General features: G+C 38.0%; 1 protein-coding gene across 3 annotated transcripts; it reads left to right on the top strand.

Moving 5' to 3' along the window:
* The first annotated feature begins 979 nt into the window (after nucleotides 1-979).
* LOC124275289 lies at nucleotides 980-25,921 on the top strand. 3 transcript variants are annotated; one of them, XM_046710773.1, is made up of 4 exons: nucleotides 980-1,610; nucleotides 18,313-19,214; nucleotides 19,457-20,003; nucleotides 25,360-25,921. In XM_046710773.1, exons 2-4 carry the CDS (start codon nucleotides 18,539-18,541, stop codon nucleotides 25,361-25,363), a joined length of 1,227 nt encoding a protein of 408 aa, XP_046566729.1. In that variant the 5' UTR covers nucleotides 980-1,610; nucleotides 18,313-18,538; the 3' UTR covers nucleotides 25,364-25,921. The 3 variants fall into 3 exon arrangements, with proteins under 3 accessions (XP_046566729.1, XP_046566728.1, XP_046566727.1); XM_046710772.1 differs by having other exon boundaries at nucleotides 982-1,610; nucleotides 19,457-20,020; nucleotides 25,377-25,921; XM_046710771.1 differs by lacking the exons at nucleotides 18,313-19,214; nucleotides 19,457-20,003 and adding an exon at nucleotides 22,718-23,640 and having other exon boundaries at nucleotides 1,159-1,610; nucleotides 24,810-25,921.
* The last annotated feature ends 1,429 nt before the right edge of the window (nucleotides 25,922-27,350 follow it).

The raw sequence follows: 27,350 nt of genomic DNA, 5'->3' as shown, positions 1-27,350 counted from the left end.
ATTTAGATTTTAAATTTTTGTATGCACAGTTTCTTTATGTGCCTAGTATCTAACTATGAGTTTAAATCCGTATGTGTCTACACAGGTTTGATAGATTTAGATTTTAAATTTTTGTATGCACAGTTTCTTTATGTGCCTAGTATATATAGGCAGTAACAAAGTTTGAAAAGAACAACAGCAGCGATGATTGCAGCAGCAAAGTTAGTCAAGGAAGGACAACCCATTCGTCATTCAACACACTATAGTTGGTTGTCTTCTGACATAAAGGTTTTGTGATTTAGCTATTGTATGTTTTTGGTGCTCTGTATAATTTCTTTTAGATTTCAAAGTTTGAGATGAGTGATATAAAATGTTTTGCAATGATGTTTAGAATTAAACACACCAGACTGGACCCGTGGGAATAATTTTGAAGATGCAACTATTTTTTCTATCCAGTATCAGAAGGAATATGTATCTTCACATGCAACAGTATGATCTAAATGATCATAGGTCTGTCAGTACTTCTACAAACATTCTCTACATCACGACATCTTTGTCAGAAGCAAACGATTTGAGCAGTTGTAATTCCGTGCATTTATAAAGGAAAATAGCACTATTTTATTTTTTGATTTCAGTAAACTGGGATAACAATCACAGGCGGTGACCATGGGCGGATCCAGGAATTTTGAAAGGGGAGGGTTCAGGGGGTTCAAACGCCCCCATTGGCTCCGCTAACGCAAAAAAAATCTTCAATCTGGTCTTTAGTCATTTTCAAAAGGGATCCGCCAATGGTGACCAACACAGAAAACATTACACGGGACAGAAGACAAGCCTGATGTACATATGCAGCATGGACGACCCGTTCACAGTACTCGGCGTTGATTGGCTCACTGTGTCACGCGTGTGATCCTCGGGTATCCTGGATTGAAGAAGGGACCAGATATATGGTTACATCGCGCAGGTCAACACCATTGTGTACAAAACCAGCATTAGTTAACTCATGCCCTGGCCAGGTATTTACAGAAACAAGTTTTCCGATCCAGATTTCTTCAGAAATAAAAATATGTTCACACAAAACTTTACTTTAGGGATGCTGCATTCCTCATCTAGAACACCACTAACACGATTACAGATAGGTTTTATGTATTATACATGCGTACATGTATTCAGTATAAACGTGTCTATATATATTTACCAGTAATATGTTTTTCCTGTAGCGGTATTTGAGTAAGCAATGCTTTGTGTGCCTAAAATAATGTTTCTATTGGTTGTTTTAAGGCAGAAAGGTTTAAAGTGGACTTTATTAACTATTCTCACAGTAAGTTCGAGAGTTTAACGTGGGTCAAGAGGTCACGCGGGTGGTGTTCTGTTGGGCGTTGGCTGTCTCAAACTGGAAGCCATATTGCCCTTGCCAGTGAAGTACGTGGCCCTGTTTGAATGGGATGTTTGTCACACGCTTCGTTGGTTGAGAATGAACCGGTCTCCCTCAGCAGACAGGATGGGTCTCTGACAACTCGAGCTGTGTTTTTCAGCGTTTTCACAGTGAAGAGGATTACACTAACATGTGGTGGGATCCATACGTACCTTGCAGGACACCACACGTATAACTTACATCTGCAGATATTTTCCAGGTACGTATAAAATGTATGTATTTATGATCGGTCTTCCTTGATTCGAGTTTTCAAGATGGGTATTCAGAGCTGATTTCATCTTCAGTCAACGTGGTTTTACCGTATTTATCAATGTCCTGTTCTTATCACGAATTAAAGACATCGGTTATAGCCTCGAGGTTTGTTTTGTTGGGATTGGGATCTGTGAACGCGACACGGGTAATGCACTATCAGTAATCTCCTGACACCCGATCCCACCCAAAAGTAGGCCAAACTGTCACCGAGTTGTTAGAATCAACAGTGGAGTCGTAACATGGTGGGTTAAAAGAGGGTATAAGTTTTTTTCATTGAACATTTTACAAAACTGTTTGGAAATTTTATTATGTGTATTTAACCATTACTTATTCAGTGTGTAAAGTATAATCTGTAACTTTGAAATTTTCAGTGGCTACGGCTCTCATCGAAAAGTATTTACAATATCAATTACCTAATACATGTCCACGACAATTAAATAGGTTATATACAGACAGACAAACAGACAGACAAGTTTATTCAGTAAAAGGCCACAGGCCCATCATACAGTCATTTGCATATGATATAGATAGTTTAGTGCACATGCTGTGTAAGAGGAACATTTCTAATGTGCTGAACTACATGATACAGAAACATATCTTATGATACAATCATTATTTGTTTTCGTAATGTTAATAAAATTGGCATTTGGATCAGAATCAGTCAAATATTTCTGAATATATCTCAACTTTAAATCAGAAAAACGTTCACAATTAAGGAGTACATGGAATTCATCTTCAATAACATTTTTGTCATTCAATTTACAAAATAAAAATAATCTCTCATTGTAATTAACTTTATTGTATCTTCCAGTTTCAACTGCTAAATTAAAATTACCACATCTAAATTTCGACAGTGCAGATCTGAGATGTAAAGGAATATCAGAATTTAGATATCTTTCCACATGTTATATACCTGTACTATGTAACTGAAGGCAACGTTCAGAAAATACACCACGCACAACCTAAAAGGGATCTCCAACACTAAAGGTTGGTTACCATATTTCTACAGCTTTTCAACTTTATTCAACAGTAAGTATGACTTAAAAAGTTTCATGGTGTTCGCAGTCGATCGACATTGACAAAAGTTGACATCTGGACAGAGACATTTTATGAAAATAAAGAAAATATTAACGTCTTACATTTGCGCGACCATATGCCTGAGGTATGGACATCAATGCCCCCATATATTACTAATGTTTTCAAACTTGGCCTCAAACTTGACTTTTATTTTCAAAGATGTGAAATTTGAAACAGCAAGGATAAAGCATGACCTAAACTGAGGATCAAAGAAACTGTTCCCCTCAACTGATTCCATCATTTTTTCAGTTGAAAAGATCGTATGAAAGCGATATTATAACACACATCCCCCCAAAAATAAAATATATATATATATATATATATATATGTGTGTGTGTGTGTGTGTGTGTGTAATAATAAAAATAATAATAAATAAAATAAATAAATAAATAAATAAAAAAATATAAAATAAATACATACATACATACATACATACATACATACATACATACATACATACATACATACATACATACATACATACATACATACATACATACATACATACATACATACATGCATACATGCATACATGCACTGCTGCATATGAAGCAAATGATTAAAAGAACTATAAGCCAAACTACACCACTGACATATGCACAGGTATGTCACAAACACAAATACGCGTTGTAAACATGTTACATACAAGTCATTACGGGTGTAACATGTTTGGAGCATGTATGATTGATCTTCAGTAACCCATGCTTGTCGTAAGAGACGACTAACGGGATCGGGTGGTCAGGCTCGATGACTTGGTTGACACATGTCATCGGTTCCCAATTTCGCAGATCGATGCTTATGCTGTTGATCACTGGATTGCCTGGTCCAGACTCAATTATTTACAGACCGCCGTCATATAGCTGGAATATTGCTGATTGCGGCGTAAAACTAAATTCGCTCACTCACTACAAGCCATTACATACAGCTGACCCTTTTAGCAAGATTCCAGCAATATGATACCCGGGATTATCAGAAATGTACTTCATATATCGTACCCATGTCTGGAATCGAACCCGGGCGAACGAACGCCACTGGACTATCCCACCACACCTACCCTTGTATGTATTGTAATACAAAGATATGATGAGGGAATTGTTGAGATGTTTACGGGAACACTAACTCAATGAGGTAACCGAAAAAGAGAATGTGAATACATAGCTAACAATGCAACCATTCATTTGAAAAAGTTAAGCGCATCTACTGTTCTCAACTAAAGTATGAATGCAGCTGCGACGGATCCTCTGGAGCGTGGAAGATCTCACGTGATCTCCTATATTAGGCTATTATTTATAAGTAATACAAGTACTTGGATTGGAATCGAAACCAACGGGGAAACAAAAGAGTTTATACCCATTATAGTGGTCAATATGGAACAAACAAGAAATGGTTAATCGATATTTTACTGTATTTTCTGCCGATGAAGAATGAGGACAGTTTTTTATGGATGTACAACTTCTTTATTCTGTATCTCAGAATTCGACATAGGTTATAATGTCGTTGTCAATCTATGTCGAAACGTCGCCTATACAGAATAAAGAAGTTGCATATCCATAAAAATTGCCCTCATTCTTCCTCTCACCAACTTCTAAAATGCCAATCATAGAAGTTTCTGCCGATGGTTTCAGCCTAGTACAGCTTGGACAACCTATGTAAAGTCTGGTCAAATCTAGTATTAAAGTGTATACTTTCTTCTGCCTGTCATCTTATAACAGTAATAAAGTGGGCATGTATACCACTCAGTACCCTTGCTGAGGGCACATTATCTGAGCACAGTTTATCACACAATTCATGAACTTCACATATCCTGGATCCCGCTTGTGTTTAGGACCATGTGTGTATTAGTGTATTGTTCAGTTTTATAGTGATCGTTCAACATGTGTATTATGCATCCATCCCTGCCCCCTTTCCAACACAATACTGATAGCACTGGTTCTGTAAATCGTCTGTCATCCGTGACGGTTACAAGTCGGACCAATTCACCAAATGTTTGAATGATTGTGTGTGTGCACCCGAATCTGGGTGTCTCCGTCGTGACATTTCTGGTATGCTGCAAAACAATCGGCCAAAAATCATTCACTACTGAAATAGATAATTGATCAGGTATCTTAACATTATGACTACTCCCAGTTTGACTACTCATGAACATAAACATATAATGGAGCACCCCTACACTTAATAATGTACTGTACCTGTATAGCTGATTACTCCCAGTTTGTCTACTCTTTGAAATAATCACAGAGACTCCCAGGGCCTACCTATAATGTTTAGAAGCCAAGTGAATGGGGATCTTGTGATCATTCATTGTTTGTTTTGATATTTGGATTAAAACTTTGTAAACTTATAGTACAGGTTGTTTGTTTTGAAAATTGGACATAATCCCAACTTCCATTCAAAATATTAACTGTAGAACGCAAACGTATTCTCAATCATTTTTACCGAGTGCGATTATGTCGTGGAATTTATTGCCCGATGGTGCTGTTAACGCTATTTACCTGAATCAATTTAAAACCATGATAAACCCAAGAGAAACTCGCAATTACTTTGATTTAAATTTTAGGACTAGATTTTGTCAAATCATCTATTGTCGCCTCAAGCTCGGCTGTAGTGATCTAAACGCAGACAGATATAATCGACATATATCGGACACATCTAAGTGTTTATTTGGTCATTATAACGAAGACATTATTCACTACCTGTTTACATGTCAGAACTAACAAAATTTCAGAACAAGTGTGTATTTTCATATTCAAGGATACGATGTTAAAACTACTTTATACGATAACAGTGCATTGGTTAACTCAACAAATAGTGACATTCTCAACTCATTACACCAGTTCATTTCTAAAAGTAACCCTTCCAGTGATTATCACCTTTAAATAATTATATATTCAATGTAAGACAAGTTTTATATAACTTGATTTTCTGCAGCAGCTCATTTCGTTGCTAGGCATAACAAACACCATATCGAAAATATTTTTTATTCAATCATTTATCTGTTATTTTGAATCAGTATTATTCTTTTGTTGTCAAATTATTTCATTTATGTATCCAGCTATTTGAACAATGTACTGGAGCGGCGTTTATATAAGCCACTTGTTCGCCTATTCAGGCTTCTGCTTTGACGAAATAAATATTGTATGAACCTGGTACAATTAATTGTACCATCAGATATCACAATAATAAACCAGTTTATAAGTGTTAGTGGAACAGTCTACCTGATGGAGGGGAGAGACTGGAACAGGTTGTGTATTGGACGGGTAGACAAACTGGGTGTAGTCATAATGGGAATGAACCATGCATAGCGAGCGGAGTCATTATAGTGCGAAACTCACAATCATGTGCGTGGTCACTCTTGGATTTGTATGGTGGGTGGTGGCAAGATGGGCCTGGGTGTGTGAGCGAGTACGCCAGCAGAAGAAATATAGACAGCTATTTCAAATTGTAGGATGTCCTCCCACAATGACGCAGGTTTACCATCTCTGTTACGAGTAAATGTATCATGCTTTCAAATCAAGGTTCACAATCACTCCACACCCGGGATTCAAAACCACTGGTCGATATTTGCGCAAGTTCCAAAGTGCATGGGAGTAGTTGTATATTCATTACATTCATTTCAGCATGAACCTTTAATATAATTTTGATAAGATCATTGGAGTTGCTGATTCGAATGTTCACAGGTCGCTATGGGTTTGCTTAAATGTTACTAACCGCAGCTGAAGAAAAACACACTCATTCATTTTAAGCTGCATTTATACTTGAAACCCCACTGTTCTCACAGTTACCGCGGAGGATGCTGATGCTTACAGTGTTAAATTTTCAAATTTAAGGGCATTTGAATCTTCTTGCTACTTCCTTCAAATTTGGGGCGTTGGGGTAGCCTGATGGTTAAAGCGTTCGCTCGTCACGCCGAAGACCCGGGTTCGATTCCCCACATGGGTACAATGTGTGAAGCTCATTTCTGGTGTCCCCCGCCGTGATATTGCTGGAATATTGCTAAAAGCGGCGTAAAACCAAACTCACTCACTCACTCCTTCAAATTTGAAATAAATTGGTGTAGTGCTGTTGATCTTGCGGTGGTTGTGTACCTACACCACAGTGGCCACAATACATAACCCGAAGTCCTGTGAGGTGGAAACGTGGAAGTCAGTGTGGTCAGGAAACAAGTTTGTTACACAAGGAAATATGAATTGTCACGTGTTCGTAGGGCGCGTACTGATTTATGAATTCAACTTTATATGAAGGTAACATTCGGATCATGTTTACTTTCCTCGTGTACTTAGGACTTTGAAAGATGGTCTATGAACATAAACAATCTGACTTTTTATGCACGAATATAATCATATATATGCCCGACCTTGGCATTTGTACACCAAGTAATAAAATAGTCTAAAATATAGACCCTTTGAGTTATAACCTGACTAGTAAAGTTGTGTGTTGATATGTGTTGTCGATCAATAATATATAAATGGGCAGGTGGACGTTCATTGATGTGCGGCCGAAGTGGTTATCTCGTGACTCGAGTACAATTCTGACAGGCGTGTCGCGTTCGTTTCGAACACTATGGAATCTTAGAAGGGACATTATCGCGCTGTCGCCCATACAAACACAAGGATCACATTCCACAATTACCTAAATCGCGACAATGCCACATTTTGACATTTGCCAACGTTCTGTAATCGTTCTTTGTACTTGGAATATTTTTCCTTCCAAAGGGAGACATTGAGACAACGTGACATCACCACTAGGATTCCATAGTTTGACATGACCCAAGAATTGACGATGAGTTTGAACATGTTTATTCGGGTGATAGACCACCTCAAGATACAGGTAAATGCATTTTTTCTTAACATTTGCCATCACAGCGGATCTTCAATACATAGACACACAAATAATCATGCTCGGAACATATTACTTGAACAACTGAACATCTTTCTTTATGGTTGTGAATATGGTGTAACCTTTGACGTGATGTATACGAAATGTTACTTAATCTTCAGTGGAAGACACACCTGGAAAGTAACATTAGACGTGTTCAAGGCTTAGGTTTACCAAGATGTTAGTTCTACAGTTAGTTTATTATCGTTACTTCAAGCAAGATTGAAAGATATGAACAATCATGAACCGACTAGTGTATCAGCATCTGGTACTAGGTATGTACAATGTTTCAGATAAACCTAGCAGAAGGGAAATGTTAACAGATATGATCTTGTGTACATTTGCTACCGGCGTGGGTCAACTTGGATGTACAAGGCTAAATATTGATACTTGGAGACAAGGCAAAATGATCAAATTTGAAAGATTATGTATACGAACACTATCGAAGATCTGTATCATTTAACCTTTATATGACCACCCTAACAAATAAAAAATCAACGAAAGCATAAATGTTATATATATAAATTTATAGCCTAACTCTCTCTTCAACTCCCCCTATCCCCTCCCTCGCACAGTCAAAAATGCCACAAAGAGGAGATATAAACTGAAATGAAATTTGTGAATCTATTTCCTGCACTTTAAGGTGTGAAATTCAAAAGCATGTAATACAAAAACAGCAAGAACTGCAGCATTGTAATATCAAAACTAACATTTCTTGTTCCGCGTACAGACAGCAATTATTTCAGGAATACCTGTATGTCAGCAATAACCTATGCGATACTAATACAATACACTTTTATTAGCTTTGGTTGATTTTAATAATCAAACGTCTTGAGTTGTTTTCACACTGCAGTGTATATTGGACAAATACCTAGAGGTGTAACATGGATCGGCGAAGGACTATTCTAACCCAGACTTTCACAGTTGGGCGTAGAATACAAACCACTGCTGAGTAGTTCAATGTCATTTTAGATTTCCTGTTGGTGGCGTGTTCGGTTGTCAGATACATATTTTTTTTTTTTTTTTTTTTTTTGGGCCTTAGACTCAATGGGTTTACTTCTTTTTTTTCCCCACATTTTCTTATTCACATCAGTCGGTACGTTCATTCTATACAAAAGTCATACACGTTAACAGGTGACATAACTAGTTGCAGTCGTTTTATACGAATATCATCCAAACAAAGTTGTATAATTGCGGATCGTCTAAGTTTGAGCAATTAGGTAAGTCGGTGCTATGAGTAATATTGCTTGTTTGCTCCTGGGTTCATTTGGTTCGTTTTCATAATAGCACCATATCCTTCTGGGTAACCAAGGGGTAGAAACATTCATACATTATTATACAGATGTCATGCCTAATACAAGCTTGTACATGTTGACAGTTCACAACACATCAGTCTTCAAACATGAGTAGATACATTCAAGTATTACTGCACAAAGATCATAGATTGTATACATTGAAGAGTCATAACACATCAGACCATGTTGTGTAATGGGCGCCCGTTTACTCCACATGTTTTAGGGTCAATATTAAATTTTTGATACAGCTTATGCATATAAATATGTATATCTTTTCCCATCCGTGGATTGACACATATTGTAATTCGCGATCTCAAAATTCTACTTTAAGCATGTTGAAGAGTCATGACACATCGGTCCATGTTGTGAGTAGTGGTAGCCATTTACTCTTACATTCTTTTAGTTGTTTTTTTATTCTAGCAACATATCTCTCAACTTGAAAAATATCTTTCAAGGTAGCAATAAAGGATTTGAAAGATAGAGATTCATTTCTAATACAACTTATATATATATATATATATATATCTATATATATATATATATCTTTCCGGCCAAAAGAATGTGGTTCACCAGTTTGAAGTTTGCGGTCCCCTGGATACCAAAGAGGATGGATTCAAGATTAAGCTGAATCTCATAACACAGATGTTGTCTCAAACATTGTTCCAGATTGTACCAAAAATGACTAACATGGGGACATTCAAAATATACATGCACAATCGATTCGTTTTCATTGTTACATCTTTGACAAATACTATTGTCGATCAGCTTCATTTTCAATAATTCCTTTTTGGTGTATATAATGCGATACAAAAATCTATATTGGAAATCTTGTAGCTTGATATCTCTACAGCATTGTTTAGGAAGACTAAATATTTCCTTCCAGTTTAAGTCAGTTAAGAACATTTGTTGCCATTTACTACAAATAATAGGGAGATAATTATTTTGCACAAGTATATCATATATCTTCCGAGATCCCTTTGCTGGTTTAGTCCATTCCATTAAAAAGTTATTCATCCTAAGATCGTAGACACATATAGGTTTAGAATTGTCTATCACCTTTATCCATTCTTTAGGGAGATTACTAACAACTCGATGATGGTCCAGATAAGTACCCTTGAGATTGAATTTTTTTTTCAAGTCTACAAAAGATAAGAGCCCGTTCTTATCACATAGGTCTCTTATATAATGCACTCCTTTACCGAACCAGTTTTCTATAATAAAATATGAGTCTGTACACTGGTGGTTAAACCATATCGGTTCAGCTAGAATAGCCTGAATATCTCTTGCATCTGTCAAATGAGACCTATAGTATTTACTCCAAATATATATCAAATCCTGCCGGTAGGGGTTATCAATTTTACAAAGTCTGTAAGACGATACATGGGCACCCAGTTGAAAAAGGAGTTTTAAGGGGAAAGTAGCTATCATAGAGGCTCTTAAACATGCTTTTTTTGTAGGATACTGAGCTTTAGCGATGATATGAACACATTTATATCTACCATTCTCAATCCACCATTCTCATAGCTTCTTGTCAAATTCGCCCGTTTAATTTTATCAGGTTTAGAGTTCCAAATAAACTTTTAAAAAATTGAACTTAGTTCATCAACAAATTCTTTGGGTGGTTGCGGCAAAGCAGAGAATATGTGAACAAGAGTAGATAATGCTAAAGTTTTTATCACAGTTATTTTTCCAATTAATGTCAATTTACGTTTACGCCAATTGGCTAGTAATCTCTTAATGTTTTCTAGTCTTTTTCTGGTGTTGATAACCCATAGTTTTTCTAAATTTGCGTTTAGTTGAATACCAAGAACTTCAAAGTCACCATGAATCCAATCTAGATTAACATCTTCGCACACTTTAATATTCTTTCCAATCATTGACCCAAGCCATATTGCCTTAGTTTTATCTGAATTCGTTCTTAATCCTGAATAATAATAAAAACTTTCCAAAGTATTAAGTGCAGCTCTTAGGCTTTCTTCTGAGCCGTCCCAAAAAAGCTGTGTATCGTCAGCATACTGCCCTAATTTATGCTATATGTTTATTAAATAAATGCCTTTAATCGTATCATTGTCTCTAAGCATAGTGGTCAGTATTTCGGCTACAAAAAGAAATAAATATGGGAAGATTGGGTCCCCCTGTCTGCAGCCTCTACCATTGTCAAAAAATGAAGAGAGATGGCCATTTTGTATGACACAAGAGGTTGCATTGCTCACCAAAATGTGTACCCACTTTATCATCTGAGGACCAAAGCCAAACCTTTCCAAAACTTTAAGTATAGCTATTTTTGACACAGAATCAAAGGCTTTTTCAAAGTCTATAGAAAGTAGCATACCTTTCTTATTCTTAGATTTTGTTTCCAGGATGATGTCGTACAATAATCTTATATTATCCGCTAAAGATCTCCCTGGAATGAATCCTGTTTGATTTTCGTGTATCAAAAGATCCAAAACAGTCTTCATTCTCTTAGTGATACATGTGCTAATAATCTTGTACAGACAATTTAAAAGGGTGATTGATCGCCAGTTTTTAAGATAGGACCTATCCTTGTTTCCTTTAGGCAGACATGTTATAATTCCTCTGTTAATGTTCAAACTCAAACAGCCGTTATAAAGTGATTCACTGATATATCTGTACACCCAAACCTTTAGTTCTTTCAAAAAAAACTTTAAAAATTCTATTGGAAAGCCGTCTACCCCGGGGCTTTTGTTATTTTTCATTCCTTTTACTGCTTTTGAAATCTCATCCAATGTAATTTCTTTTTCCAAATTGTCTCTTTGTTGTTTATCTAAAGAAGGAACTGGAACTTTTGAGAGGAAATCCTGAATTTCCTTTTCTGAAAGTCTATCACTTTGGGAGTACAGATTTTTATAAAACTGTTTTTGGTCTTCTAGGATTGTTGTACCATCTAATATTATTTCTCCTTTATCATCTATTAATTGATTAATCAACTTGATTGTGTAACTTCGGTTTTCCAAATGACAGAAGTATTTTGTCGGCTTTTCACCTTCCTCATACCATTTTATTCTGTTCCTTATTTGAATCCCTCTAGTTCCTTCCCCCCTTAACTTTTCAATTTCTTCTTGAAGTTTTGTAAGTTCATTAGTTTTTCTTCCCTTATGTTTGAAAGTTCCCCCTAATTTCGTTGTCAACTTCGCATATTCTATCTTCCAACTGTTCAATTTTACGGCACCGGTTTTTCTTCAGAAATGAGGACATAGATATGGATTCACCTCTAACTTTCATAAGAAATGTTTCCAGAAACAAAGTGTCACTAATGGTTAATTCAAGGTTTTTGTCGCTAATATCTTGTATTTCTTGATATATGTTTCTATTGAGATATTCTTGTTTCATATATTTCAAAATTGTATTGACTTTTTCAACATAATCTTTATTGTGTAATAAAGAGGTATTAAATTTCCAATAACCCTTACCTTTTTCTTTAGACAAAGTATTTGATATTGATATTATAACCGCTGAATGGTCTGATTTGTATCCTGGGAGAATATTGCATTCTATTGTAAGATTTGCCAAGTCTTGTGATAGTAAAATGAAATCCAACCTATCCTGCTGTCTAGGATTTTTTTTCCACCATGTAAAACATTTAGAGCCTTGGTTGTATTGTCTCCAAATATCCAACAAATCGTAATTTTCTATCATATCTAAGACAACTTGCCTGGCTTTAGGGTTGTTAACATGACGATAGTTCTCTAAATCTATTGATGGTTCAAGTACGAAGTTCCAGTCTCCACAGCAAACCAGAGAATCATTTTCAAGGCTATCGATGTTTCTAAAAATATTCTCATACAAAGTTGGGTGATCATTGTTTGGGCCGTAGATATTTGAGAGGGTAAATTTTATACCATAAATTGAGATATCTGCAATAATAAAGTTGCCATTAGGATCTTTTATTGTTCTATGTATTTTGACTTCAATATTGTTATTAAAAAGAATGGCAACCCCTCTTGCATTAGATCTATAGGGGGCGATAATGCACTCTAATCCCCATTCGTTTCTCATTAGTAGTTCATCTTTTTCAGCAACGTGAATATCTTGTAGACAAATAATTGAGCAACATTTTTTTCTCCACATGTTCATTATTTCTCTACGCTTGTTTTTCTCCCCGAGGCCCCTGCAGTTTACCGACACTATTTTAATTTTATTATCCATGGTCATGTTTGACAAAGTCAAAGGTATTCATAAGTATTAATACATGTACGTCTATGGCAACATGGTTATTTTTGGAAGTGATTAACGCATAGAATGAAGTACCTACAAATGTGGAATTTCTAGTTAATAAACAGAAGTAAAAAGACAGAAAACAAAATGTATAAAAACAAATAAGAAGCCTGGAGGCGATGTTGGTCAACCTGGATTCACCCTGCCCACATAAGTTAAAAAAGCATTATGCAGTTGTATGTGAAAGTAGATGATATTCGTTGAACACATTTTTACTTATACAACAAAAACTACTTTGAATGGTGCAAAATAACAGAGAAGTAAACATTTACATTCGAACAGCAAACCTTCACTGGATACATTGCACTTTGTCAATAAAGCAAAGTGGCATCATATTCATCGGTGTAGAGCTGCTGTGTCCACATAGATTACAAGTGACATAAGCAGCATCAGTCAAGAATGCCTTATGAAATAGTGTGTCTAATAATGTTTAATCCGTAGTATTGAAGGTAAGCATCGACTAGTTTCCAGTTCGTATAATGTGAAAAAGCAAAGGAACACCATTCAAAGTTCTGAAAACATACATTACAGGAATCACTGTACCTTAAGAACATAAGAGACATATTGTCTGGAGGGATGTCGCCCCACTTTGGAGATCTCCAGTTTGAAGACAGGTTAAACGAACAAAAGACAGGCTGGATGGTCAGCAATTTTCTGTTTCCCTCTGAATTGAAATGGTATCACCAAAAGATACTCAACTTTGCAGATATGTGTCTCCATATATTTTGTCAAAAGGAAATTCAAAGTAGTACATTTCCAAATGCACTGATTTCAGTTGGCAATGATTTATAAATTCATATCTAAATACTACAAACAACCAGCTTTCAAAGTGTAAAGATTTCCAAACATTTTGTAATCTAGCACAGGTTTAGAGTCTAGCAATTAATAATATTTCTTAACAAGTCCTTGAACATGTCAGACGTTTTAGTGTTTGATTTGCAGAAACTGCATGCAAATGTATAATTGCGATCGTTGACATGCGTAGAGTATGTTATCGCCATTCGTAGCAACTGATTCATTGCAGAAAAGATTCCTTTTTTAGATTCGGATAATGAAGTATGGGTAATAAGTTGAGAAATGTTTGGTTATGCAGGACGTTAGATGGTAGAAATGTGAGTCAGTGAATATTCATGACACTAACGCAGTGTTACTATACAGTGTCATTGTGTATGTGTATTACGTTAGGGTGACGTGAACCTTGTTCAAGTGATAATTGCAGTTATGGAAATTTGGGTATGGTTATGTTTGCTCTATCATACGTGCATCTATTCATACACAGGAGAGGGGTGGGATGTGGTTATGAAATGAACCTCCGAACATTTGTTGTTGCTTGTCTTCAGAGCGGCTAGACTGGATCGGATACAACGCTCGGTGTTTGCGCGATCATCATAATATCAACCACTGGTTTGTTTTTTCGTGATTGTTTACAGTTTGACTTGACTGGGATGGAAAAAGCTGAGTGCTTCCTGAAACAATACAAAAATAAAAATGTCAAATAAGTGTCCTTCTACTACACCGCAGTAACACAATAGACTCTAACAGTGAATGAAACAGCAGACTCTAATTGTGAATGACACAGTAGACTCTAATAGTGAATGACACATAACAATAGACTCTAACAGTGAATGAAACAGCAGACTCTAATTGTGAATGACACAGTAGACTCTAATAGTGAATGACACATAACAATAGACTCTAACAGTGAATGAAACAGCAGACTCTAATTGTGAATGACACAGTAGACTCTAATAGTGAATGACACATAACAATAGACTCTAACAGTGAATGAAACAGCAGACTCTAATTGTGAATGACACAGTAGACTCTAATAGTGAATGACACATAACAATAGACTCTAACAGTGAATGAAACAGCAGACTCTAATTGTGAATGACACAGTAGACTCTAATAGTGAATGACACATAACAATAGACTCTAACAGTGAATGAAACAGCAGACTCTAATTGTGAATGACACAGTAGACTCTAATAGTGAATGACACATAACAATAGACTCTAACAGTGAATGAAACAGCAGACTCTAATTGTGAATGACACACATAACAATAGACTCTAACCGTGAATGACACAGTCAAACAGGAGATACTTAGGCCTACGTAGGACCTAGTATCTTCTACTAGATAATGAGACTAAAAAAATCACCGTGGCCTTACTATGCTTCCGTAGTATGCACACTAATCTGTGTCATACATTTGCAGGATGATTGTGGACGCTGATATTTGAAAAAAATCAACATGATTATTTACCCATTCAACCGTCCGGTCTTCATTCTCAGTAAACCATTCAATGTGGTTAAAAACAATCTATATAACAAATAATAATTACAAATATATAAAGATGATTAGAGAAGACTTCCATTGTATCCCGGGCGGTATTCATATCAGCTTATGCTTGTATACCAATCCGGTTCCTTTCATTGGAAATAGATATGTTTAAATCACTAGAGAAAGAGACGAGTATTGCCGCTGATGCAAATCGTTCTGTATGTAGATTTACACAGTATGCGAAGGAAAAGAAACATGATGAAGTCAATCATCTATATGTTAATTCCATCTCTTGTGGAGTCATGGTGGGCCAACCATGTGTCCCCTAAGGCGCTGTGTCCTTTGGGTGTACCGGAAAGATGTTATGCGAATCCCACCTTAGCCTTGATTTCTCGGTGTTTCAACGCCATACCCGTGCTCAGTTTCATTCGCAAAGAAGTGAATGACACTTCGGGTTTGCCTCTCACATCAAACAGACAGTCTTTCAAGCAGCAGGTCTCACTGGGCGAAATCTTTTTCGCTGACAGTTTTAGGAATATTTATTATATTTTACACAATATTCACTTTTATATTTCCAGTTCAGTGCCTCATCTTTACATGTCAGTCTGTCTAATAACGCATGGCAAATACCTTTTCAGATAATCTAAACTTAGTTTGACAAATCTATGGTTTAAAACCAAAAAGGGAAGGACCGGTCGGTCGATCCAATTGTCTACACGAAGACCTTTCCTTTCCAAATAATTGAAATCAAGACCGACAAATCTATTCCAGTTGTCATAGCTATTCCAGACAGTCATCGTGAAAATATTTCCAAAGGCCAAAAACTATATAGCCAAGCCATGTGAGACTTAATTGTAATTATTAATATGACACTAATCGGCAGTCTTAATCCTTATCACTACCGCATTGACTTGTCAGCCACCCTGTGTTACTCTGTCACTTTCATTAATCACTGTATATGACATTTATAGCCTTAATTGATCATCCCCCTTGGCCGTGTCTGCCATCACATCAACTGGTCCAAGGAAGTGCTATTGTTTCTTTATCTGTCCATTGTTGAGTGTTCGCCTGTCCATTGTTGTCAAAAACTGTATACATGCTCACATCTATATTGTCAAGGAGTCCGGTATTCCGACTGTCTGTGTTGGGACGACCGCGATCAGGATAATGCCGCTCGTAGGAAACTCCCTGGGATTGAGCAGGAACTCCGCTCACCTCATGTATGGCTGAGCCGGAAACCCGGCTCATTTCTGTCTTGTATCCTTGTTCGCCATGTCTTGTGTAACCAACTAAAGAAGTTTGAACTCAACCTGTCCTTCATCTTTGTCAACGTATCGCTCGTCTCAATTCCGAGCTTGTTCCCCTTTCGACCATATATACTGGCCACATAAAGAAACTGTGCACAAAGAAAATATAAAGATAGGCAGACAGCGTCTTAATACATAAATAAAGGTGTGAACATAGCAAGTATTGGAGACAATCAAACGCTCAGGTGCCAGGCGACCTGACGTCATTGATGGTGGCCTATGGACTTGCAATGTGTTACTGTACGTGCAGCCCGTGCAGCTGCACACAACATGTGAAACTCAGAAATTGCTGTCACTGTCGAAAGCTTGGTCTTTGGTCATTCAAACGTCCACAAATTCACATGAGAAGTCACATGCAACATCATGCTAAGATTAACATCTGCTCAACGTCATGAAGCCATTGGAATGGTTCGAGCAGGCATGAGCCAACAACAGGTGGCAGCACATTTCCAATGCCATCGTAACACGATATCTGCATTGGTCAGGCGTTATGGAAACAGTTATCACGTCGCCGACCACCCACGTTCTGGGCGTCCCCGAGTAACGGCGCCAAGACAGGACAGATGGATTCGGGTCACTCATCTCAGACACAGGTTCCAGACGGCAGTGACCACGTCCCAAACCATTCCCCAGGCCTTCAATGCTCATGTTGTAGCCTCGTCGATGCACTGCTGTGCTTCACGCGCATGATGGTCATACCCGTTACTGACTTTGTGACTTCGACGTGTGACCCCCTACTCAATTTTGAACTTTTGACGCCATCGTTACGGATATTGTTCATGTTCTTTTGACATGTTGTTGTGGCCCGATACTTCAGCTTATAAAGTGTCTCCATCATTTCGTCTTTTCTGTGTTCCAATTCTGTGTTCCAATTCTGAAAGAATTTTCTGTGTGCACAGTTTCTTTATGTGGCTAGTATATATATACACGTTGCATATAGTGATATATACGCGTTGACACTATCATCGTCTAACATTTTCGAAATGGACATCTGTTATGTTTTGGACAAATGACTTGCTTTTAGAAATGATCAAATGCTAAATGCTGTATTTGAGATTAGTCTGTCGTGATGTTATAGTAATTTTGGATGTGGAGTCCTATCTGGTATATTTGAATCCACACTCTCAAAGTGTGGCGCCTGGCTTCTTCAACTTCCATCGACAGTCAACAGTCTACATGTAGCATTACAGGTCAGGTATATTGTTTTTTAAGGTTATATTGTTCATACCAAGTCTAATTTTCCAGGATATCTGCCACAAATAGGGCTACACTATTTGACGTTGTAGAAGGATTTCTAAGACATAATGTAATGAGTACGTGGTACATGGATACTTATCGCTTCTGCAATATGAAATAACCTTGTGTGCATTTATAGACATAAAAATCTCGCTATTTAACTGTTGTTAAACTGCTATGTTAACAACTCTTGAATTAAAAATCATAATATTGAACATTTGACACACTGAGACAAGGATGGTCAAAACACGTATTTTTGCAAAAACTGACTTCTCCGCGTTATTGGTCATCATGAGAAACGTAAATTCATTGAAGGAAACTTTAACTGGTTTTTTTCAGTTTCATGAGTGAGGAATGTCCGGTCAGTGATGCTTCCCACGCCGAATGAAATCCTAGTCTTGTGCTTAACACACAACAGATCTTTATGAAGCTGAGAGGTGCGGGTCAAATCAAGAAGCAATGAAAGATTCATAATTTGCAAGACACCACCAGTACCTTGTTTCCGTCATCAGTATTCCTCCTATGTGGTTCACTGCATGGTTAGCATTAGCGTGGCATTGTAACCATGACAGCCAATCAGAGTGTATTGTTCCGGGTCATGGTAGCAGTAAGTTTTGGCATAACACTATTTCTAATAGGTTATATCAGCTCTCACTTTAAACCAATCAAAGACCTGGAGGTAGCATTGGACTCTGAAAATACAGAATATCACCACCCTCATCCCATAAGAGTTGACAATTATGAATCCAGATGTCCAAGCGTTCTGCAGAACATGACCCAAGGTCATTGGAGGACAAGACAGCTTACAGAGGCCCAAAAGAATCGATCATATCAGTATTTTTACCAGAAAGGCGTACCCAAATCCCTCCAGAGACCTGACAATCGATGTGGCAACGTAGGCTATACAAACGTGACGACTTTCCTTCGAGCAATTTGCAGTCCCACAGGGCCGACCCCATGCTGCTACAACTTCAAGTGTGTTAAAAAGACAGAAGCCCAATGTCGGTGTAAAAATTGTTGGGATATTCGACAGCAGATTCATGCAGAATATTCCACCTGGACACCATCCGATCCCCGATGTCGGCCACAACAATATAGTGCCAATCAGACCTGCCACTTGTTGGATGGCGGAACTATCCGCTTCTTTGGGGATTCCCTGGTGCAACACATTTACACAGCCTTCCTGATGACTGTTCGAGGCAACTTCAAAGATGGGGGTATTAGGCCAAGCGACACCAGAGGTAAGAATTTGCGTAATCACGGTAAAGTGTTAACTTTCAATCATTAATCCATCATTTTGTAGCAGATATTCATGATAACTTTTCTGATAAGACAACTTATTTGTACAGAAATGTTTGCACTAATGAAGAAAATAAAATCTGTAAGACAATATTTCGCCGGAAAAAAACCCATCGAAATGCCAAACAAATATTTAATGAAACGTACTAAAGAAGATTTTAAGTGCCCTCTTTACGATTTTCAGTTTGGAAGAAGAGATGCCCTGGGATGAACATGTTCAGACAAATAATGTGCATGGGACGATTGGACGCAAGGCCAAATATATGTAGCGGCAGGGTGAAGCTCACCTGGAAGGAACACTACCTCAGCGGGAAATGGCCAGAACTGATCAATGAGGTTACTAACAGCTTAAATAACCGGAGGACCTTGTTCGTAGTTAGCATAGGTATTCATGAAAATTATAACTCGACTAATGTTCAGATGCAATACCTAAAGCCAACTTTGGATAGGTTACGAAAGATTGGCATTCCCTGGCCAAAGGTGTTATTTGTTGATATGAATGCTCCAGGAATAATGAAACGTTCAGATAAACAGTCAAAACCACAAGTCCTTCGATTCAATCAAGATATGGAGAAGTTTCTGAATGAGTATGCGGTACCTGTTTTAAAAACATTTAACATGACGGATGGCGTGCAAAGCTTTGATGGGACACATTATGATTTGGAAGTGAATGTCGTGAAGGCAAACATTCTCTTGAACTATATACAGGAGCTCAGTGATGCTGGTGTTTGGTAGCTGATTGTGATAGTTAACACTTACAATATGCGTCATATATCGTCGTGTGGGATATGTACATGTGGTGATGTAAAATTCTAAATTATATGGCCTTTGAATGTATTCGTGTTATTATCTTTTCAATTAATATATATCGAGGAGGACACATGTCCGTTCTGTCTGTTGATCCTGTGACTCGGACGTATCAGAATCAACCGTTTACATAGTGTGACGGATCTGTGTGTGTGTAATCGGCCCTGGCTTCGAGTGAAATTGCAAGTACTGCTGTAGTCTTGTTGATGCGCCGCAAAGATATAATAAAAGAGATAGACTAAAGCGTTACTGTATGTTGAGGAATGGGGAAGAAATAATTTTTAAACATTACATGATAAAATGTTTGTATTTGGTTCAAAAATCTAAAACGATTGTCCAACAAACAGATTCCCCTGGACCTAAAGGAAAAGAGCATCGAAAATGATTTTAATGGCTAACTGGCTTCGCGCAAAAATACGTAAGCATATCCTGTCGACCGGAAGCACTCAGCACTCACACAAGGTGCACGCATGGATGGTTTGGTAACACAACAAAACAACACCAAGAAGAGCAAAAAGGGAGACTGATAATAACATCTGAAACTAATGTTATAAGCAAACTCCAAAGCCTCCGAGATACGATGACACACATTCATTATGTCATCGATATTCACTTACTTCAATCTAGCTTATCACAAAGAAAAGGCTACAGACATGCTACGTCGAGCACAACAGGACCACGTGTAGGATGAAGATTTACTTCATGCGGACCAGACATTCCGTACCGAGACCGTAAGGAAGCTGAATGTAGTTAAATGCCGTCAGAAATATTCAAGCTCCCATCATGGCGTTTTGCCAGTAAAAATCGAATATTATAAAATTTCAACTACATGACACTTGGTGTTATGTTTTGAAAAACCAACACAGCTATGACTCACAACTTGCATATTAAAACCCAATTCCTAAATACAACCTCTACCCGTGTTGATCCGGGTTAGAATTGGCCTTAAGCAACTCGTGCTTGTCGTAAAAGGCAACTAACGGGATCGGGTGGTCAGGCTCGCTAACTTGATTAACATATGCCATCGTATCCCACTTGCGTAGATTGATGCTTATGCTGTTGATCACCGGTTTGTCTGGTCCAGACTCGATTATTTAAACCGGCGCCATATAGCTGGAATATTGCTGAGTGCGGGGTTAAACAACAAACCAAACCACTGCTAACCTTCACAAAACATGCGCACACTGTGATCACCTCTAGTGAACCAGTACCCCGCGTGATATTTCTGGAATATTGTTAAAGGTCACATGCAACCAAAAAATCAAACATAATTAAAACACAATTATCACTTATTCATGACATATAATATACATTGCTTGTTATGAAAAAACATAAAACAAAATTATAAGCGTACAATCGCAAATCAAAAGTGCAATATTTTGTACTTGAGTTTACTTCCCAAGAAACGAAGCAGCCGGGATACCGAACCCAGTCAGAGCGGGTGGATGTGCACTCAAGTGTAACGGCTGGTTCATTTGCAGAAGCCCTCACGGCTCATTGTGTGTGTGTATATAGAGATGTTGGGTTTTGTAAATACATGCTCATTTTTTGTGTATAGCATTTTGCAATCAACAGACATCATAATATGTCATGTGTACAAGTATCACACCTGCCTGTCTGTGTAATTACATAATGTGACAGAGACCGAACTCGGGCCATAAATCAATGCATTTTGTTTATGGTGTATAGCCTGATTGGTGTTAAGTTCAAATTGCATGTGGTCAGTGATTGAAATTGTGTATTGAATAGTGTCATTAGCAGACGGGCAGGCAGACACATAAGTGGCAATAAAACAGACATTGATTTTTGTCTATGACAACGACATATCTATATCACAATTAGAAATTCTGTCGACGCTAAATAATGACATTGCTTTTAAGTATCGAACTGAGAAAGTGACTCGGTAAGAAGGACGTGTGGTGAAATAGACAAATGAAATTATATAAACAGTTAAATCGGTAATCTACTGTAATAACATATAAAAATCTCGCGCCTTTGAAATATCAACAAAACATTAGAAAAATAGCTCACCCCAAAGCCTTCACCGAATATACACCCGACAACCCGCTTCCAAGCTCCGCGAACCTATTTCACTGCGCATGTGCTATGAGCGCAGCCCAGCTGTTGAAACCACTTCACTTCCCCCAAGCGCTGGGGGGAACGTTAGTGAATCGTTTGAACTACGATTTCGCGCGGATTTTTTCATCGCGTTATTTTTCAACTTTATAAGTTGAATTTGCATTTTTGATGATTTGTTTCGGTAAGTCCATACCGAAAGCTATCAGAATCTGGAAAGTTGTGTTTTACGTTGCATGTGACCTTTAAAAGCGGCGTAAAACCAAACTCACTCACTCTAGTGAGCCATTCCATTTTTATAGATTATGTTGTAGTAATGTCCTTGTTTCCCTATAGTTACTACCGTTGTAAATGTGGAGGCAAAGCCCTTTCCATGTTCAGAAACCGGAAATCTCTACTAAAAGCAGAGTCGATCGGCCGCTTCCGACTCTACCATGAGTATGTACTTATTAATCACTTTCAAACAGTGTTCGCAAAAAGTGTGAGCGTGTCCTGTCCCAACTGTGGCACCTGTCACAAATACATGCAACACAAGTCAAAGTAAATTTTAATCTGTTTTCAGTTTCGTCGTAGCAGCATATTGTCTGGGGAAAGGTGAATGGAGAATAACATGAAGATTTACCACTTAGGTCAACCCCTACTTTGGTCCTGACGAAATCATAGATCACATATCTCGAGTTGAGCGAAGTAGGATTTACCAGGCTGTAACAAGACTTCAACGATTCATAACTCGCAAGAGAGCATCAGGACGAGATTGTCGCCCCTTTACCTTCGGGATAGTTTCTTACATAGTAATAATGACGACACGATACGCTGCTTCATTCAGGAGCATGCTTGTCACAGTATTTGGCATGATTTTGTTTGTAATGGGATATATCAGCTCACACATTAAACCAATCAAAGACCTGGAGGAAGCACTGGACTCCAAAAATACAGAATATTATCACCCTGATCCCATAAGAGTTGACAATTATGAATCCAGATGTCCAAGTGTTCTGCAGAACATGACCCAAGGTCATTGGAGGACGAAAAACCTTAGCCAGGCTCAAAAGGGACAATCAGAATCCTTCTATTACATGGCCTTGAACCACAAAGGAATACCCAAATCCCTCCAGAGACCTGACAATCGATGTGGTGACATAGGATACGCAAACGTGACAAGATTCCTTCGAGCGATTTGCAGTCCCACAGGACCGACCCCATGCTGCTACAACTTCAAGTGTGTTAAAAAGACAGAAGCCCAATGTCGGTGTAAAAATTGTTGGGATATTCGACAGCAGATTCATGCAGAATATTCCACCTGGACACCATCCGATCCCCGATGTCGGCCACAACAATATAGTGCCAATCAGGCTTGCAACTTGTTGGATGGTGGAACCATCCGCTTCATAGGAGATTCCCTGGTGCGACACATTTACACAGGCTTTCTGATGACTATTCGAGGCAACTTCAAAGATGGCGGTGTTAAACCCACTGAATCCAAAAGTAAGAATTTGCTTAATGGCAGTAAAAGTGGATGTTTCAAATTCTTTAATTCAGCCTTTTGTTGCAGATATTAGTGTTCACTTGCTTTTTCAATGGTGTGACTACTTGTTCATAACTGTCGCTTAAATGAACTAAATAATAACATTCATAATAGTCTTCACTGGTGCACTGCATCCTGTAAAGGTCATTTAAATATTCTGCCTTACATGTCAATCAAAATATTACAGACAGATATTAATATTTAGTAAAAGGCAATTGGCCTAAAATAAATACATGTAGCCTATGACCTGCGGAAATATACAATAAACATATTTACAATTGTATAAATTCATAAATATTGAAACCATATTTACAGAATTACAAATATATTTTTTGAAACATGGAATTGTGGAGTATATATAGTTTAAAGGTACATTGTGCTTTAGTTCTTTAACCTTTATGGAGGAGTGTTGTGCATAACATCATATTTAACAGGGGAAATTAAATTTCATTTAAGAGTGTTGAGAAGTGGAAGTAATATGTGTATCTATTAGTGCAAATGATCATTATAATCAGAGATTAACAATATATACTGTTCATTTTCAATAAGATGTCTATCTTTAGATACGTAGAATGGACAGAACCTTTCGTTATATGGTGTCTTTCAGTGTTGATAACATTTCTGAATCGGAATCATGTTAAACTACCGTTAGGCGGATGGGTAAAGAGTTATTTATATAGAATTCAACATTAAAGAGAGGTTGAAACTGTAAGTCTGATGATTCACATTTGAACACGAGTACTGTCGGAGATTGTCAGAGACAAACACAGATTTATAGTTATTTTTTATCACTTCTTTGAGTGGCATATTTAGAAGTTGATGAATCAGATAAGGAAAAACGTTATGGATAAAACAACTTCTTTATTCGAGTGATGCGACGTTTCTAAACAGATTCTTGTATCATTATCAAGCAAGCATACATGCTTGACAAAACGTCGCATCGCCTGAATAAAGAAGTTGTTTTATCCATAATGTTTGTCCTTATCTATTGTTATCACCAACACCGTGGGATATCCAAGCACACCTAAATTCAACTCTGAAGAAAACATTCTGCATCAAGTGATTACACTTAAAGATCTAGTCATATGTAAAGGTGAATGTTTTGTAATGTCTTCTTTATCATTTTCAGGGTGGAAAAGTGCATGCTCAGGGATGGACATGTTCGAGGAAAGAAACTGCAGAAAACGACTTGATTCAAAGCCAACAAATATATGCAGAGGCAGGGTGAAGCTCAGCTGGAAGAAACACTATGCCAGTAGACGCTGGGGAGAACTGATCAATGACGTCACTGAAGGCTTAGCTGACCGGAGGACCTTGTTCGTAGTTGGTATAGGTATTCATGAAGATTATAACTCGACTAAAGTTAAGATGCAATACCTAAAGCCAACTTTGGATAGGTTACGAAAGATTGGCATTTTATGGCCAAAGGTATTATTTGTTGATATGAATGCTCCAGGAATTATGAAACGTTCAGATACCCAGTCAAAACCACACGTCCTTCGATTTAATCGAGATATGGAGAAGTTTCTGAATGAGTATGAGATACCTGTTTTAAAGACATATAACATGACGGACGGCGTGCGAAGCTTTGATGGGACACATTATGCGTTGGGAGTGAATGTCTTGAAGGCCAACATTCTCTTGAACTATATACAGGAGCTCAGTGATGCTGCTGCTTGGTAGCTGATTGCGATAGTTAACACTTACAATATATTGTTGTGTGGGGTATATACGTTTTGTGGTGCTGTAAAATTGTAGATTACAAGGGCTTTAAATGTATTCGTGTGGGATGACCTTTTATTTGCGAGGACGAATGTATGAGGATCGACTTGACCATGTCGCCATAATCTGGTCACGTGATAATTCCGAGGACCAATGTATCGGCTTTTCATGGCACAGTGTATCTGATTGAGTGTCGCACTGATCTGGTCACGTGATAATTCCGACGTTTTGGCACACATCTTTTACATACATCTGTTACCGTACTTTTGCTCCAGTGTATACTAGCTGATTTGTTCTTGGAATATTATGTACATAGAGAGGCAAAGATGGTCGTTCGGTCTGTTCCTATAGCAGGTTTTGCAGGTGCTTGTAGTATAAGTCAGAACAGGAACTGAACGAGCCCCAATATCATCGTCATTTGTATGGGTGAGAATGCACTGTCCTGCGGTTGTTAAGGTGCTGGAACATGCAGCATTGAACAATACACTCACTGCATATTTGAATAAAAAAAATCCAGACCGAAAGTTGTTCTGTTATTGCTTTTACATTTTTTACATGGGGTGTCCGTCATGTCAAGAACGGCGAGGTGAAATTGACATGTTGGAAGTTGGAACAAGACAGACCATTGTGGGACGAGTTCACAGACAGTACTAAGCAGATTACAGTCACGATATAGACAGTCAAATAACGTTAATGAGAGACGTCGATCTGCTCTTATCAAGCGCGACAACCAGCGCAAATGACCGTTTCAAACGGCTGCTTTACGAAACAGTGGTTAAGGTGCATCTCAAATTGGAGATGAGCTTCACAGAGTGTGTGGACAGACGATTCGAAATCGGCTACACATATAAACCGACATCCTCGTGTGTGTGACCGTCACATTTCTGCAAGACGTTTTTGGTGTCAGAGTGGCAGCGCGGGACCAATCGTTGTTGGGCAAACGACATGTTTTGGAATGAATCAAGGTTTGCTTTGCAGTTCCATGACATTCGCTGCAGAGAGTAGCGAAGACAGAATGGGAGTTTCAGGTCGTTAACGTTAGACAGAACGATCGATTTGTAGCGGTTAAGTAATGCTGTAAGGTGGGATCGCTATGACTGGAAGAACATCTTTACGTGTTGTTTACCACGTGTCATTTGGCAGTACTTGCGTGGCAACATGTACGTCGTTTTGTTTACGACGTGTCATTTGGCAGTACTTGCGTGGCAACATGTACGTCGTTTTGTTTTCGGGAGGACAACGCACGGAGCACACAGAGTGAGTGAGTGAGTTTAGTTTTACGCCACATTCAGCAATATTCCAGTTATATCACGGCGGTCTGTAACTAATCGAGTCTAGACAAGACAATCCAGTGATCCACAGCACGAGCATCGATCTGCGCAGTTGGGAACCGATGACATGTGTCAACCAAGCCAGCGAGCCTGACCACCCGATCCCGTCAGTCGCCTCTTACGACAAGCATGGGTTACTGAAGATTCATTCTAACCCGGACCTTCACGGGTCCAAGAGCACACAGGGCTCGTTTCGTTACTGCGTATCTCCAACCGGAGAACATAACCAATTAGTCAGTCTAGACTTGTCACCCATCAAACATGTCTGTGATATCCTCAGACGGCGCGTATACGTCACCGTCAACAACACCGCGCCGACCATTCTCAACGATGAACCAATTAAACATTGGACGTTTGATTAAGAATATGCCTCGTCGAATTCGAGATGTTTTGTTGTTGGTTTTTTAAATTTTTATTTATTTTTTTAATTTTTTTTTATTATTTCCACTTTCTGGTTACTTCCATTCAAGACATATTAATACATATATGTGAATATATATGTATATATAGATGGATACAATTTTGAATTGTCATTTAGATGTCATATCTAAAGCATTACACAGGATTGCTGAAAAGCATATGTAGAGACGACCCAAAGGCATGAAAGCTTGCCTGTT

This window comes from Haliotis rubra, unplaced genomic scaffold (genome assembly GCF_003918875.1).
Source record: "Haliotis rubra isolate DU_JTF1 unplaced genomic scaffold, ASM391887v1 Scf2, whole genome shotgun sequence".
NCBI lineage: Eukaryota > Metazoa > Mollusca > Gastropoda > Lepetellida > Haliotidae > Haliotis > Haliotis rubra.
Note: the sequence above shows the minus strand (reverse complement) of the source record. Positions and strands in the feature narration are given on the sequence as shown.